This window comes from Nestor notabilis, unplaced genomic scaffold (assembly GCF_000696875.1).
Source record: "Nestor notabilis isolate BGI_N333 unplaced genomic scaffold, ASM69687v1 scaffold5340, whole genome shotgun sequence".
NCBI classification, from domain to species: domain Eukaryota; kingdom Metazoa; phylum Chordata; class Aves; order Psittaciformes; family Psittacidae; genus Nestor; species Nestor notabilis.
The window spans coordinates 1-23032 of NW_009911445.1; the positions used below are offsets into that span (position 1 = coordinate 1).

The 23032-nt window shown below is 38.4% G+C and overlaps 1 protein-coding gene across 1 annotated transcript; it reads right to left on the reverse strand.

Annotated features, from left to right (window-relative positions):
• Positions 1 to 1563: 1563 nt before the first annotated feature.
• Positions 1564 to 22725, reverse strand: ZGRF1 (zinc finger, GRF-type containing 1). The gene is made up of 27 exons (XM_010014768.1): positions 22705 to 22725; positions 22500 to 22580; positions 22320 to 22376; positions 21683 to 21868; positions 19132 to 21319; positions 18770 to 18846; positions 18004 to 18102; positions 17416 to 17589; positions 16603 to 16708; positions 16422 to 16523; positions 14353 to 15011; positions 13172 to 13310; positions 12696 to 12880; positions 12049 to 12236; positions 11219 to 11358; positions 10386 to 10532; positions 9621 to 9735; positions 8576 to 8835; positions 7306 to 7465; positions 6576 to 6653; positions 5585 to 5732; positions 4717 to 4844; positions 4274 to 4397; positions 3675 to 3851; positions 3404 to 3538; positions 2846 to 3107; positions 1564 to 1688 (listed from the first exon to the last, which is right to left on the reverse strand). The coding sequence occupies exons 1-27, from the start codon at positions 22723 to 22725 to the stop codon at positions 1576 to 1578; spliced, it is 6249 nt and encodes a 2082-aa protein (XP_010013070.1). The 3' UTR covers positions 1564 to 1575.
• Positions 22726 to 23032: the final 307 nt, after the last annotated feature.

Genomic DNA, 23032 nt, shown 5'->3' on the forward strand with positions numbered 1-23032 from the left:
GGGTGGGGGGAGGAGGGAATGGGTTGTGTGAGGAAGGAGAGAAAGAAAATTTGGCAGGCTGCTAGCAAACAGGGGTCTATCCAATCTGGAGTGCACCAAACTCAATCAGCTCCTCCTTTATATGGACTGTAAAAGCTGCTCTTCCTTACTCAAAATACTTGAGGGATTCTCTAAGTCAGGGCATTTCTAGGAAGGATTTGCTGGGGGGTAGATACTCTTGTTTCACAGACAAACTCAAACCCAGGCCACAGATGAGTCTGAATGAAACAAATCACATTTTAAGAAGGTGTTGCCATCCACCAAAGGGAAAAATAACCAAAGGGAGAGTAAGATCCCTGGGACTGGGGGTGTTACTGTGGCTGGGGGGTCAATCTTGTGGCTCTGGGGCAGAGCTGTGAAGTGGCTGCAGGAGTGTGTGAAACTGACATGTGAGGAACATGTCGTAGCCTGGCAAAGCTGCCTCAGTACAGGGCAGCCTCTTCTATGTCTTTATACACACTTCTCCCCCACCACCCCCCCAAAAAAAAAGAGGGGGGAAAAAAAAGAACCCCTTCGCAAGTCACAAACAATTCAGGCTTCAACTAAGAAAACACAGAGTGAACCATATGGCTGGGGTGGCTTGAGTTGGCTGCATTTTCCCCCAGACAAAGAGGGGATTGAGAGTTGAAGGAAGGGAGAAAAAAACCAACTTTCCGGCTGATGAAGCTGTTGTCTGGAGGCAATGATCCCAAATCTTAAGGCTTTATTCCAGGCTCCGACTGAGACGTGATATGTCATATGATTAGCATCTTTCATATTTACAAGAGTGGTCCGGGCTGCTGGTCTTTAGAGAAAGGCGAGAGAAAGAAGGGGCATATGCTGAAATGGATTTAGCATTTGAAAGAGAGAAAAGGGAGCGGATAAATACACTTAAACGAGGATTTAGTTTTACTCCCGTCGAGTTCTAATGGCTTGTTGATTGAGATTTTAGGGAGCTGGGACAGAGGTGTCAGCCAGAATTTAAAGGCGCTATTCAACCTGCCGCTGCTCCTTCTTTTGCCCTTCTCCATGCCCGAGAGCTTGGCGTTCCCTGGAGCCAGGAGCGGTGCTAGTGATGAAGGACGGGGTCTGTCCTGGGGTCCCTAACGGGGTCCCGGGGCTCTCCCGGGTCTATCCCGGTTCCCGGGTCCATTCACTGGCCCCACCGGGCGGGCAGCGCCACCTCGCGGCGGCAGGAGGAACCGTCCGGACCCGGCCACCTTCGGGTGGAGGCTCTGAATGCGGTCTTCACCAATTTAAATGTGCAAGGTGGCAGAATTGTTCTAAGGTACAATGTCACATGTATATACCTACCCTGAAGAGTAACGAAACACTGCCAACACATTTAAGTACTTTGTAAGCATACAGGGATTTCAGTTATCAAGCAGATGAGTCACTTTATTCATTTTTTGACATAGAAAGGGGGTCAAACCAGAAGTATCAGACCACTGAGATCCAAACAAAAATCTCCCCCATTAAATATAAATGGTGTGCAATCATTCTGATTGTTTTTATAGACATGCAGTTCATCTTTTCTTCATCAAACAGATGCACCTTTTATTTTTCCTTCTTACTCTGCTCCTCTTCCTTCTGTTTCTCCCAGTAAGACTTAAGAATGTCGTTTAGCTGCTGCTCACACAGGCTTACATGCTGCAATCCATTTTCCCATCCTAAAAGCAGTAATAAACAGGATAATTACATCTCATTTTGCAGCATCCATCATCTAAATCAGCCTGTGGTGATGCAAACATCTACTTCCCCACACTTAGCACATGGCTGTAACATTTCTACTTTGAAAACTGTTCAGAGTTCAGCCATTAAAGAGATGCTTCATTTGATACCAACCAGCAGGTAAATTATTATCTTGGTACTTATTTTTGAAGGGATTTGTTATCAGTTGCTTTAGAAACTGAGCAATTCCTTTGGAGTGTCATGGGGCTGTAGTAAGGCCCTTCAACAGGGGATGTGCTCTGACTTCAGCCAGAGTTTATTGAATGTACTGTAGAAATTTGGAGAGTGTTCCATCTCTTGCTTTTCTAGTTCAAAGGAAGTCACCACAGAAGAATTTAGATGGTGACAGGCACATTTGGTTCTTTTTTTTTTTTTACAGCAGTATTAGCTTTCAAATGCATAAATACTCAATTACAGTTAAAGTTCACAGCAAATTCTGTGGCAACTGTCAGAAAAACCTGATTTTCAAAACCTGTTTTTTGCCTCTGTGGTCTGATAAAACAGCCACACGTATTCAGTAGACAGTGGCCTGTAAGCAAAGCAATTGGGAATTACTTGGTAGAATTAGCTCATGTCCCAGTAGCATTGAGGTTTTTTATTACCAACTCAAAATTTATCTTCCAAAAACAATGAGTCTCTACTTACAGAAAGATGCTGCACATTTTTCTTTCCTTTATTCAATACTGTCTACGCAGAAATAGTGATATGTAGAATTTGTTTATAACTTGTTTCTGCCTGGGTCTACTATGTAAAACAAACAGGGAAAGGGCTAGAGGATTTCAGCTCTCCCTTACTAGTGTGCTCTTTGTGTCACTGTCTGATGGCATCAAAGGAAGAAAAAGAAGTCCCACTACCAGATACCAAATGCCCTTCAAGTCTAAAAGCAGTTTGCAGGTAAAACTGCAAACATGCAGCTTGCAAATAGTTGCATTTTCCTGACATATATTTTATATGTAGTAAATATACTGGTTTATATAGTACGCATACTTTATACTTTCTATATTATATAGTATGTATGGACACTATAAAGTCTCTTACATATAATTACAGAAGATGAGCTGCATGGTTTCAAAAATAGAGGAAAAGAAGTTATTACCTTTGCAGTGATGAATTACTCTTCCCCACAGTCTGTTCCTACTTAAGCAGGGCAGATTCCCAATGATCAACAGATGTCTCCTTGCTCTTGTCAGCGCAACATTCATTCGCTTTTCCGAGTCTATGAACCCAATTTGCCTCGTTCTTACACAGGACAAAACAATGATCTCCTTCTCAGCTCCTTGGAATGCATCTACAGTGGACACCTGGACAGCTTTAATTTTGGAAACCTCAGTCTGTACTCCACAGAGCAAGTTCTGAATCTGTAGACAAATGAATATGGAGGGTGATGAATGAGTTACTAATGAGTTACTTAGTAATCACAGCAGCCCTTGTCATGCTACAGCTGACTGGGTGAGGAACAACTCCAATTTTACTAAGCAGACGACTGTTACCCATCCTTATGACATGTACCAGTTTGTAACAGCCCCTGATTCATTTACCTGTCCAGCATTCTTTGTCACTTCTATCTGACTCTTTGTAGTTAAACTAGAGCCTAAGTTTATTCTAAACAAACATATTAAAGAAAACTGTTTTATTGATGATACGTTCCACAAACCTTACACATCTGTGACTTATAAAGAGTAATTACACCGATTGCAGATCCTTCTATTCCGCTGGCAATCAGAGCCTGGGTGAGCTTGACCGTGAAATGAGCTTCTGGCATGTTATAAAAGCTGTTGTCTCTTTCAGTCTGAAAATGGGGAAGAAGATTTCCAATTTAGTTCTCACAGACAGCAGAATGCAAAAAAAAAAAAAAAAAAGGAGAAATAAAATTGAGGAAAACCTACAATATTGAGGTTTTATATAAGAAATGTTTAAAAACTTACTTGCTCTACCCCATTAACATTATAAAAGCACAGTGTTGGAAGCCAATCCAGTAAAGGACTCCTGTCTTCCTCAGAAATGCCATCTATCAGATTTCCATCATAGAACAGGTTGTTGGCTATGGCACTGATGGCAGGGTGGCATCGGTACTGTGTCCGAAGAACTATTGCTTTATGTCCCTAAAGAATTATGATACAGGAAGTGTGACAAGGAAAAAGAATTACTAAATGTTTTGCAATGCCAGCTCGGGCAAATAAGATGTAAGAGGAAGCAATTCCTGCAGTAAGCTGGCTTAACCTCTGTACACTCACTTCAACTAAAGTCAGAACAAATACCGTGGCCCCCAATTCTTCTACCTGGATGGAAAATTGCACAAAAAGGAGGGAGAATCTGTCATTGTTTTTCAGTCCTTCTTGTTTTACATCCGTTATGCTTAGAAATTTATAAGCACTGTGAAAATAACCTTTACGGAGCAATACGCTAGAGTGTAAGCTGCTTCATTAAAAACCAGGCTGAAACACTGACCCGCTCACAACTGAACTCTTTCAGTGGCTCCAGTGGACCTGCAGTTCACTCTCTGTCTCTGGTTATTGGTACATACCATTAGACAAAGCCGGTCAAAGAGAGTCTGCTCCAGTCCCTTCTCGTGAACACTCTCTGACCCTTGAATAGTTGGTGGTAACTGCTTAGGGTCTCCAACAAGGACCAGCTTTTCACACTGAAACCTAAATAAGAATGTTAAAAAATGAGGAAAAAAAGTTCTAAAAAAGGATGCCAAACTATTCATGATGAAAGCATGTGCTGTGTTTATATATCACAGGTTGCTTTCCATCAGGCTCCCTTCTTCACTGCCCTCTTTCCGTATGAAAATAACTCAAGGCACTGAAGAGCAGGTCTCAATTTAAAATCACTCCTCTTGCTTTCCAAGGTGAGACCTCGGAGTTCATGTTCTTCAAAAGATGTGCAAGTCTGGCAATTATTTGAGGTTGTGTCACTGCTAACTTGAAGTTATTTCTCTGCTGAAACACAAAAGGAAGGCTGTACCTTGCAATAGGAAGAAGAGAAGCAGGTTCAGTCATCTGGCTGCACTCGTCCAGAATCACAACAGGAAACTGAAGAGAATTCAGGCAAGGGAATGGGCAGGCAGCACAGGTTACTCCCACCACTTTCACCTTGGTTAGTAGTGAAGGAAAAACAGGTAGACCAGAAGTTAAGATCATTTAATAGTTAAGCTCTGAGCAGCACTTAACTATAGCTTCAGCACTAGAATATACCTAAACTAATTTTTAGCAGTTTTGTTATATGCTGTGTTTTTCTTGTGGGTCTCAAAAAATTATGTTCTAACTTCCAGTAAAAGGCACTGTGTATACATGGAGATGGATCCAAGGGCCATTTCTTGTGCTTAAGGTGTTCAGAAATTGAGAAGATGTTTCTACAAGAAGTAGCAGTAATCTTAAGAGGTAATACTTTCATGAAGAGTTACTTCAAATATATTAGAAATCTCCTTGGCAGTTGATACATTAGGATAGATTTAACTCAGTCCTTATCTTTCACCTTTATGACTACATACATTTTAGTTTCAAGATGGCAGCGCAGACTAGCCGTGCTCAGAGATTTTTCTCTCCCCACCTTGTAAACTAGATTGGCAATACTAAATCAGGTTGCAGTCAAGATCAAAAGGGGTTTCTGTGTCCTGTCACTAAACAGGAACTGCAAGTTTGACTTGGAGAAGTTATACACAGGCAAGATGCTACTACCTGTGGAATCCAACCTGTCTTAGTCCTAACATTCATTTTATCTTTCAAAACTAGGAGCTTGGCAGGTGTGAGAGGTGATTCCCAGTTCCCGTTTGCTGGACTTCGTGGATAAGACACTGAATCCTCCCTTTCCCATCCCTTCACTTTGACTGTACCTGTTGCAGTATGGTTTTATTGGTCCCCAGTTTGTGTTGCTCAATACTCTTCCTTACATACATTTTTTCAGCTGGAGATAAATCTTCTTTCATGAGAGCAAGCAGCTCTTTTAGCTGATCATTTTCGTTGACTGAGCCAGCATGTAAACTTCAAAAAGATTGAAAATAACAGTGCTTTCAGTGTTGGGTTCCCTTAATACAGGGAAATAATCATACTTTATACGTAACAGCTCAATGCACTAACCTATCCCAAACTCAGCTGAGATATAGACTACTATAATACCTGTTTTAAAACAGCCCTTTATCTCACCAGCTCAGACCCTCCCAAGCCAACCAGAGACAGACACGTAGCAAATGACTCTTCCAAGTGCACAGCTGACTTCAGAGTGGAGTAAGACCAAGGAGAAGTTTTTTATTCATTTTATACCCTTGCTATGCTACTGACACCAAGGAAGAGAAATTTAATCTTTATTCATCTTGAATATACTTTGTTCTCTCAAATTGTGTTGAAAGTGCTATGTAGGTTGCTTGGTCTTAAGTGTTAAATGACAAACACCAGAACACTATAGCAAAGATAATATGGATAAATAGTATGGAATTCATGAGTTGTTACCAGTAATTCTCTGGACATTACATTTATGGTGACTTCTTCCTAGTTCTTAGCACTGCGGCAGTAGATACCTATTTCAAGTCTATCTGTTTTGCTTTTTCTCCTTGTATAAACTCCCAAATCTGTAACCACCATTATTTTGTTCTCCTCTACTACTTCCCCTTCAAAAGCATCAGCTCTGTTCAGCAACAAGCGGCATTCCCAAATCGAGGTAAAATTTCTCCACTTTGTGAGACCTGAACCCTGAGACAGGCATATTACAACCACATTTTGAATGGCACTTTCATTGTTTCTTTCTATTTCAAAATTGTAATTTTACAGCATGCATGTTATCATGAATCTTAGAATCACTTAAGATCCCTCAAAGATGAAGATTCTTACCTGTGGGGAAGAATTGCTTTGGTGATTTTCCTAATGCTTCCCACTCTGATAAAATCCTCAAATCCAAGCTCGAGTAGACTTTGAAGAAAAAGAGATGATACAGGTTACAGAAATGTAAAAAGACATTTTGAAAAATGCAGAAGTGGCTCTAAAAAGGCTAACAGACATCTTAGAACATAAAGCTCTGTGATTACCGAGATGAAGTAACTCAGGCCACAATTCAAATAAATCGAAGTAAATTACCTCATCATGATTTGTATCAGAAATGCTTAAAGACTTGACGATTCTCCTCTCATAAATGGTCTTCCATTTGTACTTGCCCTTCCTTCCTTTTACCCTTCCAAACCATGAGTTTTATTTCACGTTAGCTTCATGCTGGTGCTTCCCAAGTCTGACTCTCTCTGCCTCTCCCTCTCTCTCCATCTCTCCTTCCTCTGCTGCTACTTCCTGAAGATTCCTGAGCGCTATGCCTTTCTGTCATGATGGATTTTACTAGTAATCTGCTGAGACAGAGACTCAGCTGCTCAGTGCAGCTAGCCTTACAGTCTGTAAGGCACTGTGCATGCTGTGCAAAGGAGCAAGGGTAGACTCGAAGCCCATGTGTGACACTTTCTGGGGAAAGAATGCCATCTTTCTGAGGTGTTATACTGGAATTATACCACAATTATCAACACGATTATCTTTACTATATAAGTGCATTGCTGTTTTTGGAACAATCTCAGTAACCTACCACAGGAGTATCCTGTCAACGGCAGTGTTGGTGGAAGAAGCAATCAGAACTTTCCATGGAGCTGGCCTTGAACCCTCTGTAGTTTCACTGCTTTCAAAGAGCTGTACTAGGAACAAGATCACAACAGACAGCATGTAGCTCTTCCCAGCTCCAAAAACACCTGTTATTTTGGGAGAAAAAGCCAAAGTTACAAGTGAAACTCTTCAAGAAAGTACAGTTTTAATCAGCTGTTACAACTTCCGTTTATCTCATGCTGAGATTTCTGGAAAAACATTGCACATGCTTGCTTCAGCAGCTCTAAATATCCAGGGGCAACAAGTCACCTTACACTTCCCATTTACTGCATGCATAAGTTTGTAAAAAACTACAGAAGAGAGGAAGCTATTGTATTTTTCCTAAATTTTCTGGTTGAGTACATGCAATACTTGCTAAGGAGTCTCATCATTACACTGCAATAATACAAGTATCTGCATGCACATCCCTTATACCAGCTGCAAAATAAGGAGTTTGAGGGATTAATAATTTTAACTAGATTAATGTGCCTGACAGCCTAACAAAAGCTCAGACAATTTAAGTGCAGTGGTACCTGCACTAAGAGTGTCATTATTGCCAATGCCTTTGAGAGGATCTGAAAACTTACATTTATGGTAACTGCTTTTCAATACTGATTTTAAACAAATAATCTTTGAACTAAGATGTTCCTATCCTTGCCTTTTTGTATGTGTTGAAAAGGAATAAAACAAAGATTTAAGGAAGTATACATCAACAAGTAACATTGTATAATAAAAAAAAAAAAAGATATTACAATTTAGCAAAGGCCATACATGACAAAAAAGTGGGTTAATATGAAAAGAAATAAGCAGAAGACACTAAATAACTCCCCTATTTATTTTTTTTTTTTAATAGATCTTGCTAGGACAGAAATCTGCTTATGTGAAATCCTGCAAAAGTCAGAATGAAAATTCAGGGATCAGAAGCTCCGTGCTGGTGGAACGGTTGTTATAATGTCAACATCATTATCAGAGCGACCTCATCCAGGAAAAGAATTTTCAGGAAATGCATGAAGTAGGTGAGGAAAGCAGCGTTACAATAGAGTTTAAAAGGATATTCCATACACAGGGGCAGCTCAATCAAGCTCATTTTTGCGCTACATTTAAAGTAAGTGAACATTTACGTAGACATAAGAATCCCTTTTTAAGTCTGCCTGGAATTGTACATATATGATTAAGGAAACAAGACTACTGTTTCATCACAATTATTTGCAGTGTACCACGTATGATTGTGATCGGGAGGATCCGACGTTCTTCCAATGGTTTGGTGTTTTCACAGGAGGTCATCATCTGAGCTATGTGAAGCAGCGATGTAGCTTGATCTGGGTTCAACGAGAATGTTTGGATAATCTTCTTAGCTAATCCCATTGCCACTTCACTGCTGATCGGTCCGTGCGTTGTTGTGCATTTCAGGCTGAGGGCAGGTGGAGTAAATTTGCTTTTCTTGACTCTATTAGTAGCATTTTCAGAATCAAAATTCCTAAGGAAAATACGGTGGTCAAAAGTTGTGCTATAATACTGCATATATATAATTTGTTCTGATATTCTTATGTTCTGATAGTCGTGGTTCTGATATTCTTACTCACCTGACATTGAAATGCTCAGGCTTTGTAATTAACTAACGCTGCCCCTTATTACTTCCCTGGGCAACAGCTGGATCACATGAAACAGGTTTCTGGTTTTTACCATTCTTGCTCTATGTTAACACTTTCCATCTGACTGACTTCAAAGACACAAGACTGACAGAATTAAGAGCAGTAGAAGAACATAGTTGGTGGTAGCAGGGACTCATTTAGTTCCTTCTTTTATACAGTGAGTCACAAGCAGCATTGGAAATACCCCTATATCGGTCTGATTGTCCGAGAAGATATTTTGTATTTGTGTAAAGGGATGCTAAACAATGGGGAGGAAAACCAGTTCCACTGAACCCCTATGAAGCGTATTCATTACCCTGATACAGATCAGTCAGTGACTAATGTTATAATAATGCCTAATATTAATGTCTAGATTGTAAAACATGGGCTGCAGGTAAGTTTTAAGACAAAAAATCCCTACAAAATTACAATTTTGAGTTAAGCAACCAATACATTTTCTTTTCCATATAAATGAAAATTGCATTGTCAACAGTTGATTGCACTGCTTTTCTGTTTTCAGTTTTCCTCCTCCACTTTTTAATAGGGCAAACTCAATGGTGGTTTTGTTGGTGTCTTCTCTGTACCAATTGGCACAATGTATGCTTACAGTATTACTGAAAGACCAACTTACATTTTTAGTAGATGTGGTATTAATGGTAACGTAGATGGATTGAAGTGCTCCTCCATATTTCTTAAAGATGCAAGCTCACCACTAGCGTTACAAACCAGCAGGGCATGTACAAACACTGAAAAGGCCACAGAGAGGTAAGATTAGGAAAAAGTGAAATTAGCCAAAATTTTGTATATCAGCTAGATAAGTGAATTACAAAATGCCAAAAGAGGAATTAGCTTCCTGTAATACAAACCAAGTTGCTTTAAAACATGATGGTGAAAATAACTAAAACAAGACAGATTTGGTTTTCCTGAATTTTGAAACCCCCATTTTTTAGCCATTCTACACTGTAGCAACAAAGGCACAGAAAGAAAGGATGGAACAGCCAAATCACAGATTAATACATGGCCTTTTATAGAAATTCTCCATAGTGAGTTGTTTGGGGTTTCTGTTGGTTTGTTCTTCAAGGACAGTGATAACATGCTCCTGTTACCTGCACTCCTGACAGTCAATTTTCATTCTATATTATATTATTTACTGCATTGTTTATATTATCTCCATTTCTTCATCCCCCATTTAGAATTTCTTACCAGCCACGTCACAGGTTTAATTCCACTAAGTACTGTGTTCAAATTACATACTTAAATATACAAGAAAAGAAAATCCTGTGAATAAATTACTGTATTAGATTTGAGAAATTCCAATCTCATCCTTCACCACTGGCCAGATTTTTCCCTCAGTAGTTGTTTGCCCCAATTCTGAATTATTTGGTGTAGAACTCACTATTTGATCTCCAGTTTGACGGACAGTAGCCTTTCAGTGGTAGCAATTCTATTTCATTGGTGGAGGATGGTCCAAAGAAAGCACTAGTTGCAATGAAAGTATCAAGGGGATCAAAGTTGAGAGTCTTCGAAACAACCCAAATATCATCTGTCAAGAAAAACTCAAACAGAGCTCTCATGAACTTCTAATGCTGTCTTATAAAGAAAATGTAGCTAGACAAAACAGCTCAGCATTCACTACACTGCAAATTAAACCCCTGCTAACGTCAAAGTAGGGGGTATTAGAAAGTCCTAACTAAGTGTTGGTTCGGTTCAGAAAGAGTGAATAAATAAGTTGCAGTTCCTCTAGTAGTTACTGTCTGAAATTGATGGTGACTGTGAAGTTCTCTCCTGGTGCACTCAGCAGCATTTGACTTCTGACAGGTTTGAAGTATTCACATTTCAGGGAGTATTTGGAACAAATCACTGAATGTCCTCCAACTTTGTGAGATTTTAATAATTGAGAAGAAATACGCAGCAACTGCTGAAACACCAGTTTTTACATCAAGATTTTCCTTAAATATAATCTCTTTGAATATTGGTCTTTCCTGAAACTTAATGATTTAGATTTAATACCTTCAAAGCCAAGGACATGGAATTTATATTTTTCTGAGGTAGTTGAACAAGAAAAGATGAATTAATGAGATAGTTCATTGCCCTTCTAGAATGAGAATTGAATTATCATGTTTGTCAGGAGTTTAAAAATAGGATTTGTTTTTTCTCTTTAGGTGACAAATTAAAACTTTAAAAAGCACAACATGACAGGGACAATTCTGATGCTTAAGATTTGCTCACCTTTGCTATAGAGAGAATAATGCTCCTTTCTGCTTAGTTTGAGGTATAATTTGGTTTTGCAATCACCATCAAATCTGGCAGACGTATTCATCAATTTCTTGAACTTACTACACGGCTGTGTTTGAATTTCAAAGCCTTTCCTGTTAAATTGTAATTTTAGAGTATGTAAACAATCAGCATATTTTGGATTCACCACGAAAATTAAGCAAGCTCCACAGATTGGAGCAAATTATACAGCACAGACCTTGGTAGGTGTCCATCATCTTACATTACCAAGTTTCAAATACATTTTTCTTGACTGCAAAATACTTCTGTCGTATACAGCCAGAATTAAATTGTTTTCCCTGTAGTTAAGCAGCACAGGATAGCCTTCAATATAACTTCTAACATTAAAATTAGAATCACTAAGAGAATAAACCAAATTCTCTTATGAAAGCTTAAAAAAACAGTAATTCAAATGCAGCAATCACAGGGGATTTCATTAAACAATTGATCAATTGCTGGGAAGAAGCTTTGATTCTTGCTGAAAAGAGTGCTGACCTGAATGCTGAGTTCCTTCACTAATTTGGCTATGACATTTCTACAGAGAACTATAAGCTTCTTTTACCATAGTTAGTAAAAGTGTCTGTTAAATGCTAGTGAATATACTGGAATGTTTATAAATCCTGCAATTCACATAAGCATATGTGAATCATAGAATCAACTGGATTGGAAAAGACCTTTAAGATCATCAAGTCCAACCGTTTCCCCAGCGCTGCCAAGGCCACCACTAAACCATGTCACTGAGGGCCTCATCTACATGCTGAAGAGTGCATAGCGTGTCAGAATACCTCACCAAAAGCTGGCATTCCTCATAGAGAGAAATCTTTTGACTTCTGAGGTATGTCCCAATACTTTTTATATCATGAAGTGCTACACTAGGTCTGGATTTTGTCTGTGCGGGGTTCACGTCTTCTATCCACTTGAAAAATGAACACTGCTCAGCTTTGGGGGCATCACACGTATAGAATAAACGACCCTGGGAACGGAGAGGAAAGGAAAAAAAAAAAAGACTATTAGCACATCAAAACAAGGGGAAAAAAAGTAAAGCAATAGACCAGTACTTGCTGCTATAGAAATAATCAGATAAAGAGCTGTGGTTTTGCTGTCTTTGGCTGAAAACCACAAGTGTGTTCCCAGTACTCTTCGCTTCTGAAGCCAGGGTGTGTAATCACAGCTTACTGAAATCCCATGTAACCAGGAAAATTAAAAATTCAGGTCTTTCTACATAGGTAAAACTGTTTCTGTATGGAGAAAACTATTATATCAACAATTCTGGACACCAGTGGATAGTACAGCTGATCTTAAAAGTGTTCACTGTAACACGCCACTTTAACCTGCAGTTGTAAATCATACACAATTGCCCTGTAATTGTTCACACAGTAAGGTCTATTCACCAAAAAAACACCCCAAACTGTAAACAAGAAATGAGCAGCACCTTGTTTTGACCTTCTTTTTTAGTCATAACAAGCTTAGCAGGATGCATGTGATGGCACAGTGGAACACAGCTTTCCTTGCTCTCAGTTTGCTCATCTTTCAATGAAGTGTAGAATGATATATCCACTTTTGAAAGGGCATTGTGGAATCTTTGGGACAACTCAAATAGCATTATGTTCAATTGCTCTTGACATAGAACGGAGAAGAAAATATTAGTACAGCCTTAGAATGGTTACATGAGTACACAGCATTCAAACAAATATGTTTTCATTTGACACTTCCAAATCTAAATCAGAATACTTGATCTCATCCTGAAAGAACCCAAATACATTTCAGTATATATCCAAACCCAAATGTGCAGAGTTGTTCCAGTAGGTGATACTGATGATCTCTCTCCCTCTCATCCTGCTTTGTGAAGCAGCAGAAACACACTGTTTAAAACCAGCAGCATTTTCCATAGCATGGTGTTAGACCTACCTGTCAGAGCAGCTTTAAAAATCTGTTTGTACTGAACATGTGACTGAAACATGGCTGGTATGAAAGTCTTCCTTTTAGGAAGGTTTGCATATTTTACTTTATCCACATGAGGAAAAGACAACTCACAAATTGTTATGTCCTAAAAACCAGAAAAAGAAACCATTACAACTTGCAAAACCCTGAACGAGACAAACATTGATAAATGGCTACTTTGCAGATATGCCAACACCTATCCATTTTTCTTCTCATTTTTCCTTTTTTGCTTTTATATATTGCACTCTCAGTAATAAGTACAACTAAACAGAAAACATTCAGAAAACCCCCGGAAGTTTGACTATGAAGACTGTCAAACCTTTTAAAACCCAGTATATATGGATTTTTTTTATATATATATATATAAAAAAAAACGACCACACAGTGTGTATACCAGTGTGTGTATGAAATATTGTAGTAATTTCCACACCTCTACTTCACATTTCTGATTTTAAAGAACTAGAAAACACAGCATACTGAGTTTGTGCAAAAAAAAGGGGGAAAAAATCTAACTTTTCCATTAACTCTCAAACACAGTGATCTGGCAACTTCTGAATCTTGTTTTGTGGTTGGTTTGTTTTTGTGGTTTGGTTTTCGGGTTTTTTTCCAATTTACTCCGTTTGTTTAAGGCAGTTTACAGGCCACAAACAGCTGTAGTAATAATTTTTAGGTGCTTATTCGATGCCATAACTTTTTTCTCCACAGTTAAAGCTGAAGAAATTGAAAATATTTTAAAAATCAGAGACTATGCTTTGAAGCAAGATATGGATGCTCATTAAAACGATGCTGACTTTGCAATTAAGAAGAAACATTTCTTGAAAACATGTTCTTACTAATTACAGATGACAAAATAGCCAAACATCTTTTATTTCATCTTGCTGCCATCAACATTCAGATGAAGAATCTAAACCTGGTGGCGTGTGCACTAAAGAATTACCTTTACAAAGGATTAGTCATGGCACTTAAAAAAGTACATTAGAAGCTGCTGTTTTGCAGCTGAGGCTCTTATGTTATTACATATGTAAAAACATTTCATCTGATCATACTGATAATATCTTGCAGAAAATCAGATCAATGCAGTTACTTTGTCCAGAAAAATGTGTTTCTGTCACTTCTAACTCTATCTATCTGCTTGAACAGTTACACACCTGGCTGGCTCCTGTTGCAGTGTGGCAGCTCAGATGACTTAACACCTTTTGTGTTGCTTCAGCCAAAGGTGTCTGACTGAAGTGCGGAGAAAGTAACTTCCTCTCTGAAATCAAATCTTGGTGGCTGGTATTTGGAGAGCATTTACGAAGGGTGCTCTTTGCTGTCAGTAGAGCTGCAGAGCCGGGAGCGCTTTTATTCACAGTGCTGCACTCTCCTGTGTCACCCAGCACCATTCCAAGGAGGTTGTCAGCACAGATGTCATCAGTCACTTCCCTACCATTGCTGTTCGGAGTTATCAAGTCACACTGAGCATTGTTTTGATATTTTAGCCACTTGCTTTTTCTATATTGTGAAGTGACGTTAGGGAACGCTGCTTGCACAGACTCCCTTTGTCTCTCTTCCGTATACTCTCCAAACACAGAGGTTTCATAATTTCTGTCCTCAGGGCCAAAAGCACTGATGGGAAATACCTCTGACTTGTTGCATAAATTGACTACTGAAGAGCCAAAAGGTTGCTGGATCTCCTCGCTGTCAGTTGAATAAACTGTGTTAGGAATCTTCTCGGTGGCAGGAAGCGTGACAAATGGAGTTCGTGTTTTAACTGGGGGTTTGACTCTTGAGAGGTTGCATTCCTCTGGATAGTTGGATTTCTCCTGTCCTGTAGGGCAAATACATCTTACAAGCAACTTGTAGCACTTACGGAGGGGACAGTAACTTCAGATGTGCAGAAATAAGATAAGGAAAGAATTCCAAGTTCTTTCTGTGCAGTACCACACTACATTTCCATACAATGCGAGTGATTTCCACTGCAATTCTTTTAATACTTAAACCCCAACATTCAGAACACATTTCTGTTGGCACTCTACTTGTATAAAAGAAATTATTTGATAGAAATTATTTAAACATGATTGTGGTTTGGAGGTCATTAATCTAATAATCTTGGTAGGTAAGTGGCAGCTGCTGACTGGAAAACAGCCAGCTTAACATTTGCTCCTTTTTCCAAACAGATACCCGCAAAACTGTGTACATTAATGTTAACCAGTGCAGATAAAGAGGCTTCTATCTAGTCCACAAGCATCCTTTTGAACTAAATTCATTATCAGTAAATGGCAGTCATTGATAGATGACAACTGGAAGTGGGTCAGAGGACAGCTGAATATGGAAGAAAATTTAAAGCAGATCAATAAATGAAAACAGTAATACGAATTAGAAGCTTAGCTTACAGCCTTTTTACTCCCAAAACTAGAAGCTCATTTTTCTTTATAAAATTAAATCGCTCTACTGAAGTGTCTTCAATAGAATCATGGAATGGTTTGGGTTGGAAGGGACCTTAAAGCCCATTTAATTCCAGCTCCCTGCCATGGGCAGAAACACCACCTACAAGACCAAGTTGCTCCAAGCCCTGTCCAGCCTGGCCTTGATAATTATATTCAAGAGACTATAACTGGGGGGAAAGAGAGGCATGGAATTCAAGGCTAATTCAACTGATTTGGAAAATGCTGTTTAAAATTGTGCTTAAAAATGTAATACACACCCCTGTGAGAGACGTGTGATGAACACAAACCTAATTCTGTAGTTGCCCAGACATATCTCAGTCTTATTTCAGCACCCAGGGTATAGTGTAACTCAGTGTGCTTCAGAAATCCTCAGAAATTTTCCAGCAAAAATATTGCAACGTGCTATTATAAACTATAATTTCTTACTGAAAATAAAATCTGAAAGTTCCAGTCCAGTTGGCAAGATCCTGTGTCTCAGGGGCCCCTGGGTGCCTCCAATGGATTCTTCACTTCCTGAAGCTGGAGAAACTGTGGGTTCTGGATCAAGTGAGGAAGTAATTTGTACTGATGAAATCATCTACAGATGAAGAATTAACATGTCAAGTGAATGACTGGAAAAAAACCTCTATTCTAGCTTTGTTGTCAATATTCTCTTTCTTACTGTCTCTTTCTAATTGAAATTATTCTCAGTGTTGAGGTAAAACAGTTTTCAAAAACTGGAAACTGCTACCATGAACTCGTAGGAAATAAAGCCCAAAAGGTCTAGAAGAGATAGTCAGTTCGCACCTTACTGGGTTCCCTGGAAGTCCACTGTGTTTGTCTCAGATCAGAACATGATGTTGAGCCTGACACTCTCCATGGTGGAAGTTCAGAATGCACGTTCAATGCCAATGCTAGGGAAAACACACCAAGGCCAGAAGTCATGCAGATGAATTGTTCAATTGCTGCCATTCTGCTTTTAGTTTCACTTACAGGACTGATCTGTTCTTGACTCTTCAGTCATGTTAGGCTTCTTCTGAAAGTTCTTTTCTCCAATAAAGTTGGTATTATTCCCATGGAAACTTCCTGAACCTGGAGACTTTACCAAAAAGTATAAGCAAAAACTTGTTAGAAATTAAACTCTTTATCTTCTTTATATAAATATTATTTTTCTATGAAGCTTATTTCTAAATGTTATTTCTAGACAGAATTCTTCAGTATCTCTAGCCCATTCTGGAAATAAAAAATATCAATTTTCTTAAATTATTTTAAATACTGAAATATATACTGCAGTAGAAAAACATACTTTTTTTTTATGCCATGTTTCTTTGCATCCAGGAGGAACAGAATCGTTACCCAGTAAAGAAAGCTTTAACCCTTGCTTTGGAACTCTCTTAATAATTCAATACCAAATTTCAAATCTAGCTGAGGTGAATATATTACTGCAAACACGAGGAAACAATCATTATAAAAGCCCTCTGCCACTTCTCTCTAGAAGAAACTTCTTTGTTTAATATCACACGTTATGACTTATCTATGTTTTTCAAAGTGAAACTCATCAGAGGAAAAAAAAAAACCCCACATTACATTGTACAAATGCATAGTCCTATGACAAAGGTAAGTAAAATGAAGTACAAATAATTGTCTAAAACTGCAAGGTTTTAACCACAAAGCACTGTGTTCAGTTCTTGGTGATTTTGATATAATTGTAATATTGTAAAAATGAACTGTCTTTTATCCTGCATTTACAGGAGACTTTCTTGCTCTAAGGTTGAAAAGAGTAAGTTTGGAAAAATATTGTTTTACCTGTCTGCAGTCAGAAAGGACATCATTGCTTGAAAACAGGGGTGTCAAAAATCTTTCAGCTGCAAACTTCGTATTATCTGGGTAGTGCTGCCCTCCCAGCTGTGAGCGGGGAGCTCTTGACATTATCTCACTAGCTGCTGATCCCCTTACTTGGTGCCCTTGAAACACAACAGCCTATGTGATATATTGGAGTTATCATTAACTGGAAATAAGTTCTGGAACTATGTATAGTCAGTAAAGGTACTTGTCAGGCATACAACAAAAATAACGTGTTGGAAAATAAGAGAAAAAAAAATCCATGTCTTTCTTTTGCACTCCTGCAACTCAGCAGCAATAAAGTTTTTGTCAACAGAAAATTGATATTCTGATTTAGTGTGTTTAGTCTTCTCTTTGTATTGTAAAATACAAGTTTAAGACTCTCAATGGAAAACTTCCCACAGACAAATGTACTAAAAAACAATGAGAAGCCCGTTATGAGACTGAATACATTTTTATAAGGACTAGTTGTAATATATTGCAAATAGTAAACCGCTGAATTGAAATTTAAGAAGCACTATTCGTGATACTTCAGTTCCAGTCAAATCATACCTTTGGCTGGCAGTCAGGTGTCTCAGGGTCTCTTTGGTAGAAAGCTGTTGGTAGAATAGATGCCTCTGTTTTCTGTAATAAATTGAGCACATGGTTGGGCTGCATAAAAAGTATCAAAAGCTTGTAAGTCTAGCAATTTAATAACAATTTAAAGTGAAAAGCTAAGAAATCTCTTATATTTATACAAGAGAGCATTTTAAATTACAGCCTTTTAATGTGGAAGCCAGAACAATCCATAATAGGGTAAGAAATGTTTGCTTTTCAAATGGGACAAGAAAAAGAAAAGAATTTAATCTGAAATCTTTCTTTCACTTTGGATGGGTTGAAAGAAGAAGACTATTGAGAGCTTTAGACAAAAATCATTATGAAGCATGAAGCACAAAGAGATGTACCAGTGTATTTCAATCCAAGAGCTAAAATTCTAGGAAGGCCATGCATTCAAAAAGATAATGAAAGAAAATTAAAAATAGATGCTAAAAGCAAATGGGGTAGGGAAGAAGTACCAGGCAACTAATGTGATATTAAACATAAGTAAATATTACAATTTGCATTGTTTCTTGTCACACATTAGGCCTCCTGAATATTTATTGGCAATAGGGTCTGCAGGAGGAGATCTGGTGGCCACAATCAGTTTCTTACTTGATGTTTCCAAGCAATTTCTAGCTCAACTTCTACAGTTTCATATACTGAGAATTTTATTCTACAAGCCTGGTGGAAAATTAAATTATCTTGTGCAGATAGATATACGTAGTCAAAAATTGGTTACCATAAGGCCAGAAGAATCAAAGTATGAAGATGCCTTTATACTTTCTGAGTAAGGCATTTCTGTAAGTTGTTTTGTAGCTACAAGAGATGGAAAAGCATAGTAAGTTACAGTTATAGTATTCTTTTTACATGAAAACATCTGCATATTTACTGGGCTTGCAAACCTTACCCATGCAAATAATTACATGGATAGGATGTAACCAAACTAAAGCAAAAACACTTCTTTGGAGCCCACAGATTGCATGAGGGAACATTTATATCACTCCAAAAATATAATTTCTGACTGTGATAGTCCAGCAGGAAAGACAATAGTACAGAAATCAGTTACAGTCACACAGAATTCACTTTAAAATAGAAGCTGACCTTCATCTTTCACAAGGGGTTCAAATATCTCTTCAGAAGTCTCTGCTTCATGTAACATGCTATTACTTTCCTCCATCTTTTGTAAGCTTTCTAATGCTGTGCTGTGTTGAGTCAAAGCTCCTAGAAGAGTGATGTTGTTCACCAAATCAAGAACTGATGAATTGTCAGCTGTCGCTGGGCATTTCCTGCAATCCATTTCTAACCTTTCACCTTTGCAAGCTTCACGAAAGGCATTTATGCTCTCTACATTTTCAAACTCAGTTTCAGCTATTGCTGTTTCCTCTGGAGATGAATGGTTTTTTCCTAAAGGATAGGTAGAACTTCTGGTAATGAGACTATCTTCCTTATGTGGAATGACAAATACCTTTTGAGGGTTTTCTGCAATGTATTGGAATGAGGCACAGCTAGGATTTGGTTTTTGTGGCAAAGCCAGCAAAGGACTGTCTGCTTTAATGCTCTCAGTACCCCAGAAGCTTTCTAAATCAACATCTGGGCATTTCATACCTCCGAGCTGTATAACATCTTCTTTGGTCTTTTTGTCCATTGCAGAAATTATTCTGCTGGTAGAAATACATGAAATAGTTTCAGATTTTTCAAACATACTGGTTTTAGCGTGACATTCATTAACATTTGTGTCACCAGGCGAAAGATCGGACTGCTTGGTTTTCATCTGTGACGTGCCATTAATGGTGTGCACTGCACAGCCATCAGGATCCTTCTTTTCAGTTGTGGCTTCAATACGTAATTCGCTTTCCTTAATCTCTTTTATGTCATGTCTATCACCCAAAAGTTCCACTGCAATTCCGGTTTGGTTTGAAGAGTCTTCTGCAATTTTCCCTGTGTCTGTGACACTGCTGTCACAAAGCTGAGATGTTATACCCCCAGTGTAGTGATTTCCATCATTCTGTCTGTTAAATGCTGAACATTTGAGTTCTTCATTTTTACTGTGTGTCACTACTTCACAGCAAGAATGAAGTCTCAGTGCAGTATTTAGTGCTACGTCTTCTCCCCTTAAGCAGTCAGGACTTCGTGAAAGCTTGTCTCCTTCAGTGAACTTATTCTCAGCTCTTTCACACAGGTCTTCATTGTCTGTGTCATTAAAATCAAAAGCTTCCAGTAGATTAAAGTTAACTTCCATCACCCGTTCATCTGGACTACAGCCTTTGCCGTGCATACTTAATTCCTGCTTTACAGTTCCAATTCCAGTCAATATTAGGTCTGCAGAGACCTCCAAGCTTCTTTCTGAACCTTGTTTTGGCTGTAACGCACTTTGCAACTTCAGAGATGAATTCTCCTCAAGATTGTTACTTGCTGAATGCTCTCTGTATCTGGAGAGATTTTTCTCCAAGGTGATTGGACTTGCTGAACACAAAATGTCACCTGAGGATGGGACAAACTGACTGTCACTCACTCTACTTACAGTGGATTCAGGCAGGAAGCAACTATTGGTACTGCACGGATCTTGTAAATCTTGACTTGAATTAATTGTCTTTTTGTCAAGTCTCTGTCCTGTGACTTCTTTATCACAAGGTAGTCCAGCCGAATTTAGAAGCATTTCAGGATTACCTTCCTTGTTATCATTTGCAGTTCCCTTCTTACAAGGCAGATTCTGAATATTTTCCATGAGTCTTTTGGCAGGCTTGCCTGAAAAAGCAGATAGGATTGTGGTTTTTCTTTTATATAAACTATCTGTGTTTTCTGATGCCTGAAACCTAGAAGGACATTGCGTGCCTTGAGGTGTTGTTTGCTCTCTGCATCCTTGGGCTGGTTTAGACTTCAAAAGAGCCAGTATCTGTGCTGTGCTCCTGATGCTGTGTGACACTGCCACATGAGCAGCACTCTGACTACTAGATTTGGTATGCCCAGTAATTAGAGGAGATTCTGGCCTCATAATGGATTGATCAGGGTTTTGCTTCTCTGTCTCCTCACATCTGTCAAGAAATGGAGCTGAAAGCAGTGAGGAGAGAGACATGTGTTTGCTGTTATTCTCTGCACGTGCATCTTCATGAAAGTCTGCAGACACGCTTGTTTCCGCATCCTTCTGGCAAATTGTAGAAAATAATGGAGAGGTACCATAAAACTTGGATGGAAAAGCCCCCTCACACTGCTTGGATAAAGGCAATGTTGTTTTTTCTCCCTCTTCCATTGTTGATGTTTTCTTTTCAACTTGGCGTGGCCCTTGGAAACTCTAGGGGAGAAATGTTAAATTAATTCTCCTTAGAAATCAACTTCACATTTTGCAATCAAATGTTGAAAGTAGGGTATGCTCCATAAAATGTGTTCTGCTCAAGTAACACATGACAATTCCACAGGTGTATAGAAGTAATCTCAAGCCCTTGTGATATTCATTGTAGCCTTAGCAATAGCAATCCTGCTAAACCAGATTTAGTGAACTCTGGAAAAAATAGCTACTGATACCACATTCTGGCTTACAACTCAAAAGCCAAACAGGAAGTCATCATTTATGTATTTATCATGCATTAAAAGATGTGCCCTTTGTGTTTTAAAATACATGTTCATATCAGACATAGCTTTTGAAACTAAGACGTACCGTAAACTTCCTTTTCAAGCCAACAGACAGATGCCTTGGAGGTGGGACACCCCGTTTTACACCATTCCTGTCCACTGCTGGAGTTTCTGCTTCCCTTGACTGATCTTCAAAAGATTTTTCATTCACTTTTACTGCTTCAACTGTGATCAAATAGCGGTCACTTTCTAAATTGTCTCCAGCATTCACCTAGGGGAGAGAAAGCAGCAGTATGTACCTGAGTGCTATGTAACAAACAATAACAATCTTACAAGTAATTATAGACTTCTAAATACTTACATGTAAATATTTCAGAAATATACACCTAATATAGCACAGCTGCCTTATAAGTATGTAGATTTTTATATATATATCTCACTTAGCTTCAAGTTATGCTTATTTAATATATCAGTATAATACACTGCTCCTACCCAAAAGGAATAAAATTCCACAAAACCTCTATTCTGGTTTCGGAAAACCAGTATGACTTATCAGTAATTAGAAGCTGGTTTTGCTTTGCATTACTTGCATTGTGGCAGACTTTCATATCCGCTATAAGTACTACCTCAGTTAACGAATAAGAATTTGAAATGCTTCCTGAAACACAAATCATAGTCAAGCATAAAAATCATTAAAAAAACCACGCCCAAACAAAGTATACCTGAGATTTTATAAAAATACTCTCCAAACATTGTCCTTTATCATCAAACAAGATAGCCTGCAATGGAAAAATAGAATTTTAAATAACTGATTTTGTTTCACAGATCAACTGGGTTGCCACTGGCAGTCCCACAGTAGCAGACAATACTAAACCCAGGGGTATTAAATCTGAGTTGTTCACCTTATTACTGCCACTTCTAATCTTCAGAATTCCATCTTGCCACGTTTTTGATTTTTTCATTTTTTGGTGAGTGTATAATACCTGTTTGAAACATGTAAAATGTTGACATAATGATAAGTAAGAAAAATATTTAGATAATACAGCAGCTACAGTGTCTTCTGAATTTATTTCTACTTAATCAGACACAGTATTAAAAATAACTTACAGTAAATTCTTGAGAAGCCATGGCTTTGGCAGAACAGTCATCCAGCAGCTTATTTCACAAATATTTACGTCTTCTTGCAGCGTAAGAGACGGGGAAATGTTCAGAATCCACCAGACTTGTAAAGGAAATGCATCAACAGAAAAATAGATACCAGTTCTTCTTTTTTTTTCCCCCTCAAAGTAAGAGCTATATGTAAGACTACATCAAAACAGCAGGGTATAATGTGGCCATTTTAAAGAGAAACCTTGAAAATAATCTAACAGAAAGACTACTGGTAAAAAAATGGCTTTTTTTTTTTCTTTTTCTTCATAGATGCCAACATACTTTC

Coding starts and splice junctions, on each gene's coding strand:
- ZGRF1 (XM_010014768.1), bottom strand. CDS start 22,725: ATGGCTTCTCAAGAATTTACT. Junction 4,845..5,584: donor ATAAAACCATACTGCAACAG/GTACAGTCAAAG, acceptor CTACTAACCAAG/GTGAAAGTGGTGGGAGTAAC. Junction 3,108..3,403: donor ATAAGTCACAGATGTGTAAG/GTTTGTGGAACG, acceptor ATTTGTCTACAG/ATTCAGAACTTGCTCTGTGG.